Source organism: Chanos chanos, chromosome 7 (genome assembly GCF_902362185.1).
Source record: "Chanos chanos chromosome 7, fChaCha1.1, whole genome shotgun sequence".
Taxonomy (NCBI): Eukaryota; Metazoa; Chordata; class Actinopteri; order Gonorynchiformes; family Chanidae; genus Chanos; species Chanos chanos.
Window position 1 is genome coordinate 1,727,998 of NC_044501.1, and position 10,109 is coordinate 1,738,106.

General features: G+C 42.4%; 2 protein-coding genes across 2 annotated transcripts in view; one reads left to right on the forward strand and one right to left on the reverse strand.

Annotated features, from left to right (window-relative positions):
• Positions 1 to 660: 660 nt before the first annotated feature.
• LOC115817097 (aspartate and serine-rich protein-like) lies at positions 661 to 1,590 on the reverse strand (the record flags this gene model as incomplete). The annotated part of the gene is made up of 2 exons (XM_030780342.1): positions 661 to 987; positions 1,468 to 1,590. Coding segments are annotated over 2 exons (450 nt in total), but the record flags the coding sequence as incomplete, so codon positions are not given.
• A 1,186-nt stretch (positions 1,591 to 2,776) lies between these two features.
• Positions 2,777 to 10,109, forward strand: part of LOC115817098 (NACHT, LRR and PYD domains-containing protein 3-like) — a 10,928-nt gene continuing 3,595 nt past the window's right edge. The window contains exons 1-4 of the mRNA XM_030780343.1: positions 2,777 to 2,807; positions 2,998 to 4,798; positions 5,568 to 5,741; positions 9,532 to 9,715. Of these exons, the coding sequence (XP_030636203.1) occupies positions 2,777 to 2,807; positions 2,998 to 4,798; positions 5,568 to 5,741; positions 9,532 to 9,715 (2,190 nt within the window). The remainder of the gene's footprint in view (positions 2,808 to 2,997; positions 4,799 to 5,567; positions 5,742 to 9,531; positions 9,716 to 10,109) is intronic.

Genomic DNA, 10,109 nt, shown 5'->3' on the forward strand with positions numbered 1-10,109 from the left:
TTCTCTGCTCCATCTGAGGGTGTCTCAGTCCAGACCAGCATCTCAGCTCAGACTGGAGCTTCAGTTAATGCTCCTGAGCTCATTGGCAACATATTCTATGGTCCAGTAAATATCAGCGTTACCACTCTGGACTCTCAACAAGAAGGTGAATAAATTTAAAGCTGTATATTATGAAAGAATTTTTTCTTAACTTAGATATATTCATTTGAATGTTGCTTACTGAACTCCACTGCAGAGTGATCGAAAGTTAAATTTATTTATTATGTCTCGGAGTTAATCAGTAGTTACCCGGAAATGAAACTGAAATTCTTACCTACTCACCCTCACACTCCTTCATTAACTTTTCTCTGGTTTTAATTCCATATCTCCTTTGAGGAGTTGGTGACACTTGAATATCTTGAATTTCTGCCTTCACGGTTGTTGCCGACACATCTTGTACTCAGATACCCCTTCCAAAAAAACAGAATAATTGGTTCTCTTTTTCTCCCTCTACTGGCCGAGTCACATACCTCGAGTCCAAGACGAGTCTCAAGTCTCCACGGAGTCCAAGCCCGAGTCAGTAGTGTTAGAGTCCGAGCCCGAGTCAGCAGTGGTAGAGTCCGAGTCAGTAGTGTTAGAGCCCGAGTCAGTAGTGTTAGAGTCCGAGTCAGTAGTGTTAGAGTCCGAGTCCGAGTCAGTAGTGTTAGTGTTAGAGTCCGAGCCCGAGTCAGTAGTGGTAGAGTCCGAGTCAGTAGTGTAAGAGTTCGAGTCCGAGTCAGTAGTGTTAGAGTCCGAGTCAGTAGTGTTAGAATCCGAGTCAGTAGTGTTAGAGTCCGAGTCCGAGTCAGTAGTGATTGAGTCCGAGTCAGTAGTGTTAGAGTCCAAGCCCGAGTCAGTAGTGTTAGTGTTAGAGTCCGAGTAAGTAGTGTTAGAGTCCGAGTCAGTAGTGTTAGAGTCCGAGTCAGTAGTGTAAGAGTTCGAGTCCGAGTCAGTAGTGTTAGAGTCCGAGTCAGTAGTGTTAGAATCCGAGTCAGTAGTGTTAGAGTCTGAGTCAGTAGTGTTAGAGCCCGAGTCAGTAGTGTTAGAGTCCGAGTCAGTAGTGTTAGAGTCTGAGTCAGTAGTGGTAGAGTCCGAGTCAGTAGTGTTAGAGTCTGAGTCAGTAGTATTAGAGTCTGAGTCAGTAGTGTTAGAGTCCGAGTCCGAGTCAGTAGTGGTAGAGTCCGAGTCAGTAGTGTTAGAGTCCAAGCCCGAGTCAGTAGTGTTAGAGTCCGAGTCAGTAGTGTTAGAGTCTGAGTCAGTAGTGGTAGAGTCCGAGTCAGTAGTGTTAGAGTCCGAGTCCGAGTCAGCAGTGGTAGAGTCCGAGTCAGTAGTGTTAGAGTCCGAGTCAGTAGTGTTAGAGTCTGAGTCAGTAGTGTTAGAGTTCGAGTCCGAGTCAGTAGTGTTAGAGTCCGAGTCAGTAGTGTTAGAGTCTGAGTCAGTAGTGTTAGAGTCCGAGTCCGAGTCAGTAGTGTTAGAGTCCGAGTCAGTAGTGTTAGAGTTCGAGTCAGTAGTGGTAGAGTCCGAGTCAGTAGTGGTAGAGTCCGAGTCAGTAGTGTTAGAGTCCGAGTCAGTAGAGTTAGAGTTTGAGTCAGTAGTGTTAGAGTCCGAGTCCGAGTCAGTAGTGTTAGAGTCCGAGTCAGTAGTGTTAGAGTCTGAGTCAGTAGTGTTAGTGTTAGAGTCCGAGTCAGTAGTGTTAGAGTTCGAGTCCGAGTCAGTAGTGGTAGAGTCCGAGTCAGTAGTGTTAGAGTCCGAGTCAGTAGTGTTAGAGCCCGAGTCAGTAGTGTTAGAGTCCGAGTCAGTAGTGTTAGAGTCCGAGTCAGTAGTGTTAGAGCCCGAGTCAGTAGTGGTAGAGTCTGAGTCAGTAGTGTTAGAGTCCGAGTCAGTAGTGTTAGAGTCCGAGCCCGAGTCAGTAGTGTTAGAGTCCGAGTCAGTAGTGTTAGAGTCCGAGTCCGAGTCAGTAGTGTTAGAGTCTGAGTCCGAGTCAGTAGTGTTAGTGTTAGAGTCCGAGTCCGAGTCAGTAGTGTTAGAGTCCGAGTTTGAGTCCCTGTTGATGATGCAATGATGACATGATTCACAGTTTCTCTCTCTCTTCCTCTTTCTGTAATAATCTTTTTGCCTCACTGTAGGACTGAAATCTGAAGAAGAGCCTGTTCAGAACAGTGCAGTGACTCCAGCTGAGTCCACTTCACTTCAGACAAACATCTCAGCTCAGAACGAAGGTTTGATTCATTTCACTCAGGCATTTTGACAGCTATGAACTGACTTGTGAATTGCAGAAATCAATTTTTGCTCAGGATCAATCACATAGTCTTGTCAAATGCAGATGCAGGGAGATCATTCCAACTTAGTCTTTGGGTCACACATTCAAATACTGATTCTATGTAACAAAGGAATGAACTTCCCTGCCAGATCTCACAACTACACTGTTCATTTATGTTTAAGATCCTATTATATTCTGTAGTTTGACTTAAAGTATTTATTTTGTTTTGAAAACTCTCCATTTTACTAGATTGCTTGATTCTATGTTAAATATTATCACATTTTATACATTAACTTGTAATATTTCACCGTTTTGTACACTTGCTACTATTACAAGGCACATAAACACCCTACAACCTCCAAGAAGGCTGATAATGACCCTTTAATAGCAGTAAATTTAATTTGATGAGTAGATCAGTTGTCATCAGTGGTTTCTGAGACACCATCTCTCTCCCTTCCTTCCTCCCACCACTGAGAAAAAGCAGTCAAAGACAAAAGTATGGTATTTATACTGATCAGTTATATAGGGGGTTCGGATATTTTAATTTTTACTCCCCTGACCTGGAAAGCACGTCATGCTTAAGCTTGAAAAGTGCTATGTTGTTGTTGTTGTTGTTGTTGTTGTTGTTGTTGTTGTTGTTGTTGTTGTTGTTGCTGTTGTTTAGCAGGCCAGTGCAATCTAATTTCTAAATTTGAAATTTTCAATCTTCTTTGACTCAGTTATACCAGATTATGAAGCTATCAGAATTACACTGAAATCCAGTCTGAGACAGAAATATGAGCGCATTTTGGATGGAACATCAGTGAGAGGCCATAGAAAGTTCCTGAATGATATCTACACTGATCTTTACATAGTGGAGGATGAGACTGGAGGAGTCATTCATGAACATGAGATTATGCAGGCTGAGGCATCAACTAGGAGATTTACTACAGAGGAAACTCCAATCACATGCAGTGACATTTTCAAACTTCCATCTGATCCAAGTCGAAGAAACAGAAAAGTGCTGACTATGGGAATTGCTGGAGTGGGCAAAACTGTCTCAGTGAACAAATTCATACTGGACTGGGCAGAGGGAAAACACAACCAGGAAATAGACTTTATTTTTCCACTTCCCTTTCGAGAGCTGAATTCAGTAAAGGATAAAACCTACAGCCTGACAGAATTGCTTTATGAGTGTCTTGAAGATCCTGCTGAACTGAAGTCTCTTCCAGATGGTGATGGTAAAGTCATGTTCATTTTTGATGGACTTGATGAGTGTCGCTTTCCTCTTGACTTTACTGAGAAAGAGAAAGTGAAAAAGATAAATCATAAAACATCAGTGGGTAGACTAATAACAAACCTACTCAAGGCAAATCTGCTTCCCTCTGTTCTCATCTGGATAACTTCCAGACCAGCTGCAGCTCATCAGATCCCTCGAGACTACATTGACCAGGTGACTGAAGTACGAGGATTCAGTGATAAACAAAAGGAAGATTACTTTAGGAAATACAATGGCAAGGACCAGGATATGGCCAAAGATATGATCTCACACATAAAGAAATCAAGGAGCCTCCACATCATGTGTCACATACCAGTCTTCTGCTGGATATCAGCCACTGTGCTTCAGCCAATGCTCGCCACAGACACTAGTGAAGAACTCCCTACAACTCTGACTGGGATGTATATACAGTTTCTGATTTTCCAAGCAAATCGAATGAAAGAGAAAGAGGAGGCTAAGAACATCAATCCAATGAGAAAACAAGATAAGGCTGAACACATCATTATGAAGCTTGGAAAGTTGGCCTTCCTTCAGCTGGAGAAGGGTAATCTGATATTCTATAAGGAAGACCTGAGAGAGTGTGGCATTAACATCAGTGAGGGTTCAGTGCACTCAGGTGTCTGCACACAGATATTCAGTCGAGAGCAGGGAGTGTGTAAGACAGTGGTGTTCAGCTTTGTGCATCTGAGTGTTCAAGAATTCCTTGCTGCAGTCTTTGTGTTTCTCTCACATCGTAAAAAGAAAAAGAATCAACTTTATCCAAACACAGTTGTGAACAGATGTAAATGGCTGTTTAAGACTACAGAGGCGTTCAATGAATCTGCAATAGACAAGGCCTTAGAGAGTGAGAATGGACACCTGGACCTTTTCCTCCGCTTCCTTCTTGGTCTCTTGTTGCAGTCGAATCAAAGACTCCTGAAAGAATTACTGCCACAAACAGTGATCAGAGCAGTGAGTGTGGAGAAAACAGTCGACTACAACAAGAAGAAACTCAACAAGAACATCTCATCAGATAGGAGCATCAATCTCCTCTACTGTCTGAACGAGCTGAAGGATGACTCCCTTTTAAATGAAATTCAAAATTACTTGGGCTCAGGACGTCTCTCAACAGAGAACCTCTCATCTGCTCAGTGGTCAGCTCTGGTCTTTGTCCTGCTGATGTCTGAGGAGACTCAAGAAAAGTTTGAGCTGAACAAATACAGAGGATCAGATGAAGGGTTGAAGAGACTTCTGCCAGTACTAAAAAACACCAAACGGGCACTGTAAGTATATGAGTTTAGTGGTGAAGTTATTTTAGTTAATATGGTGTATTCTAATCTACAGTGGCAGAACTTGCCCATGTGTTTCCTTCCAAAGAGAAGGACCTGCAGGACTGTATCAGAGCAGTTGGGTGCTTATGTGACATCTAAATGAGAAATCTGTTTGTAGCCATGTGTGAGTCTTTCATTTAAAGGATAGTTAAACAATGGAAAGTATGGAAGATCATTTGTGAAACAAAAACAATGGCACACAGACTACTTTTTTCACTTTTCTTTTCTTTATTTTATTTTATTTTATTTTATTTTATTTTACAATAGCTATGTGTCTGTGTAACTTATCATCTCCTGAATCAGTTCCACTGTACTCTGTAGAATATGTATTAGTATCCGCATATACGTTCATTAGTTCAAAGGTTTTTACAAAATCTTGGCCTTTTGCCCAATGAGCGCTGAGATAGGCTCCAGCAACCCCCCAACTGAGTGAAGTTACTTTGGATTAATGGAGTTTCCTAATACTTTTTAGTCTCATGTAGTCTCATGCTTTTTAGGCTCAGTTGTCATTTGTAATAGCTCACACCAGAAAACATTCAGTTTATATCATGCAGTTTCCATCCTGCACACAACTTTGTTCATGAAATGTAATCATTTCTCTCTCTGTAGATCCACTGAGCACACCGAATAGTAAAGTAACAATCTCTCTCTCTCTCTCTCTCTCTCTCTCTCTCTCTCTCTCTCTCTCTGTATCTCTCTCTCTCTCTCTCTCTCTCTCCAGACTTGCTGGTTGTAAACTCACTGTTCAGTCCTGTGAAACTGTAGCCCCAGTTCTACAGTCAAGAAACTGTCCCCTGAGAGAACTGGACCTGAGTAACAATGACCTTCAGGATTCAGGAGTGAAACTGCTTTGTTCAGGACTGAAGAATCCACACTGTAAACTGGAGATGCTGAGGTCAGTATTAATCAATAACCCATGGAATGCCAACTTATGAACAATCAGTCTGACTTTATTCAAGAACAGATGGACAGATCAACTCAGACTTAATACATATATCACTTACAAATTGATTTTTGTTCACCTGAAATGAATTTTTGCCACATGAATACTTCCATTTGTCTGTGTGTCAGTTAAAGTAGTAGTTTTAACTTTGCTTGCTAAGTAGCTAACTGTGGCAGATGAGTATTACCAGCCAAGAGGCTAACACTGCCAGAACTGCAGCCTTGTACAGTTATCTACAGAATAATGAAATTCCCAGTGATTCAGATTCAGTGTATACACGGGTCCTTAAAAAATCTTAAACTGTTACATTTTCTGCCCTGAGGTCATAAATGAATGTTTGTTGTTATGTTGACTACAATGCTGAAATCTTGCTTGGCTGTCTTCAGGCCTGGCTCCAGCTTTCGGTAACAGGGTGGGCCAGTGACATTTTTTGGGGGGCAAATTATATAAATATATGTTCAGAAGAAACAGGATGTTTCGGACATAAGTCCTTTGTCAGCTGCGTGGGCAGTGCTTTTGAGGCTGTGTATACAGTGTGTGTGTGTGTGTGTGTGTATACACACACACACACACACACACACACACACGTGTATATATATATATATATATATATATATATATATATATATACACACATATATACATACACACATACACACACACACACACACACACACACATATATATATACCAGTGGCGGCTGGCGGTTGATAAAAGTAGGGGATCAAGGAAGGCTGGGTTGGTGAAGTTTGGTGGTGGTGGTTGGGTGTTGGTGAGGGCATATGCAGGCATGTAAAACCCATACGCATTTTAGGCAGCTGTAAAAAGTTTTGGTCTAAAACTAGTGAACTATTTACCTTAAAGACATGCAAAGCACAACAACAGCACAATAAGCACTGATAAAAGCTTGCTAGCATTCCAGCTGGTGTGTTTTTGGGATATAGTTAGCTATGTTATGCTGCTCTTATATTTTCAAGAGGTGGTCTGACCACAGAACATCGTGTATTGCCTGGCTGGCTAGTAAGAATGACAGCTGGGTTTTGTTCTTTACATGACCATATGCTATAAAAATGAATTTCTCATATTATGTGGTGTTGAACACACTGATCTTGCCATTTGGTCTGGTAATCTCGATGTTTGGCACTGGTCTCCCTGCTGCTTTGACACTAACCTTCCTCCTGCACTCCAATGAGTGAAATGGCGTATTTAATAAAAAATGGGCAGCGTCCTGTTTCCACTCATTAAATACGTGTTTCCAGAGATTAAACTGGTTGCTGATACTATTTTCAGTTTATTAATAAATCTTTAAAAATTCTTTAAATATAAATCTTGGTAGATAAACTTACATGACCATCGAAAGGCGCAATTCTGCCACTGACAGACTCTAATGTCACATAAAAATGTCAGTTACCCATGTCTCTGCACTGATTTGGTGTGCGCTGCTGTTCGAACGTTGATTGGTAGATTCGTACGGAGAAAAAGATATTTGGGGGGGGGGGGGTCTTATGGGCGCAAGAAAGATACATTTTCAAATAAATTAAAAATAAAATAAAATATATTTTTGTGATTTGAACTCTCCCACTTGGGTGGGTGGGCCAGCCTTGTGATTGGGTGGGCCCCTCCCGTGGAGCTGGGCCCGGCTGTCTTGCTGTGTCCCAGAGTGAGACAGAAAACATGACAGGAGAGTTTTCAGAGAGACAGAATATATCTAATTAGCTATATTGGTAAATAGCTCCTTAAAAGTTCTTATGATTGCTCAATGGTGACAAAATAATTTAAACACATTTTCGAATTTCAAGATGTAAAATAGGCAGTAGTGAAAGCCACATATTTAACCTTGGTGACTTGATTTGACTAACTCACGTTTTGCAACGGCAGACAAATCACTGTATAAGTTCTGGGACAATCTGCAACAGGGCTTAAACAGGTTAACCACTGGCCAGTAAACCAGCACCTAGTTTCCAAACTGGCAATGAATCCCACCCAAGCCGTTCACAATACAGTCCTGTGAAACTGTAGCCTCAGTTCTGCAGTCAACAAACGACAAAGAAAAAGCAAAAAACAGTCAGTGATTGCCAGTTTAAGAACCATTGCCTCAGAATTTCCTCATCTGCTCACCTCAGTTGCTGTGCCTGACTCCACCCTACCATTGGACACAGATGTTTCAAAACACTCCTCCGAAATGTGGTTCAAAACGCCCCTGTCACATGACAAGGGCTAAGTGAAGGTGGCGTACCTGCAATTCTCACGTTTGATTGACAGTGTCAGGAACAAATCTGATCTCACATCTGTCAGAACTGTGAACTCCCAGAATGCTTAGAAGTCAAGCAAACGTGACCTTATATAAGCAACTTCGAGGATTTTTGTGAGAGGAGAGAGATTCTGAGAGAAAGCGACATATAGCGATTGACAGCGCGATTTAGTGAATGACACATATTGATTGATAGGCTGGTGAGGGACAGACAGTGATCAACAGTTTGGATAGATATAGTGACATTAATATATAGAGAGTGATAGCGACAGATAGTATAGCAATTTGATGGTTTGATAGGCCAGATTAAGATGGAAAATCAATGTAAGATCCCTGGTTTGGGATCCTTTCGATTTGGAAATCCCAAATTCTAGTGCTAAACATTCAAGAAAGGTTAAGTTAAGGGCAACTGGACTTGGCTGTAGATTCTTGAAGACATTTCGCCTCTCATCCAAGAGGCTTCTTCAGTTCTGAACTGTTTCGCAGAACAGCATTGTCCAGATGCGACGATTGCAAAAGTGGCCAGTAGGTGTGACTGTGGAGACACGTGTCGGATTGTTTCGAATTTTTCGGCACAATTGCCTCGAACGCTTCAGCGTTTCATGAATCTTCTCTTTGCCCACCACTACATCTGTCCTCCTCAGCCTCGTTTTGGTTTAAGATGCTTACATAGGTGAAGGCGAATAACAGGAATTCTCTCTCCAGATGCAGCTTGGCCATTTTCATTATCATCATCATCATCATTGTCTGCTGCTTACCCGGGACCGGGTCGCAGTGGCAGCAGGCTGAGAAGGGAAGCCCAGATATTCCTTTCCCAGGCTACATCCACCAGCTCCTCCTGGGGGATCCCAAGGCGCTCCCAGGCCAGCCGAGATATATAATTCTCCCAATGTGTCCAGGGTTTTCCCCGGGGTCTCCTCCCAGTTGGTTGTGGTCAGAACACCTCCACAGGGAGGTGCCCAGGGAGCATCCTGACTAGGCGACCGAACCACCTCAACTGACTCCTTTCAATGCAGAGGATCAGTGGCTCTACTCCGAGCTCCTCCCGGGTGTCTGAGCTCCTCACCCTATCCCTAAGGGTGCGCCCAGCCACCCTGCGGAAGGAAGCTCATTTCCGCCGCTTGTATCCGCGATCTCATTCTTTTGGTCACTACCAAGAGCTCGTGACCATAAGTTAGGGTTGGAACAAAGATCAACTGGTAAACTGAGAGCCTTGCCTTCTAGCTCAACTCCTTCTTCACCACGACGGTCTGGTACAACGGCCGCATGACTGCCCCCGCTGCCCCAATCCACCTGTCGATCTCCCGCTCCATTTTACCCTCACTTGTGAACAAGACCCTGAGATACTTGAACTCCTCCACTTGAGGCAGTAACTCTGTCCCAACTCAGAGGGGCAAGCCGCCTTTTTCCGTAGAGATATTTAGATTTAGATATTTAGATTTTAATCTTTTCTGACTGTAACTCTCTCTCCCTCTCTCTCTCTCTTTCCAGACTTGCCGGTTGTAAACTCACTGGACAGTCCTGTGGAGCTGTTGCCTCAGTTCTACAGTCAGTAAACTGTCCCCTGAGAGAACTGGACCTGAGTAACAATGACCTTCAGGATTCAGGAGTGAAGATGCTCTGTGTGGAACTGGAGAATCCACACTGTAAACTGGAGATACTGAGGTCAGTATTGGCAAGTACCTGAAAGTACAATAATTATAACGTGTTTTGTTTGAATTTTTTTTCTTGATCTTTTATTTTTTTTTAGAAACATTCTAGAAACTTTGTCCTGAAACTTTGTCTCAACTCTCCCAAAGTGAAAACTGACTGTCCCAAATATGACATTGCTTTTGTTTCCATAACTGTTCCATTTATTTCTCAGATGAAGTGTTTGTGTTGCCATGATACCATCAGTCATTTTTAAAAAGCTTTACAATCTTGACTCTCGGTAGTTATGGATAGTGTTTTGTTCCATGCATTTGTAAAAGTAACACAATTACACAGACAGCAATAAGTGTAGTCTTCTTTCTGAAAATCCATTTGTTGCATTGAAAATATGCACTATGGGATTGGAGAGACAAGAAAGC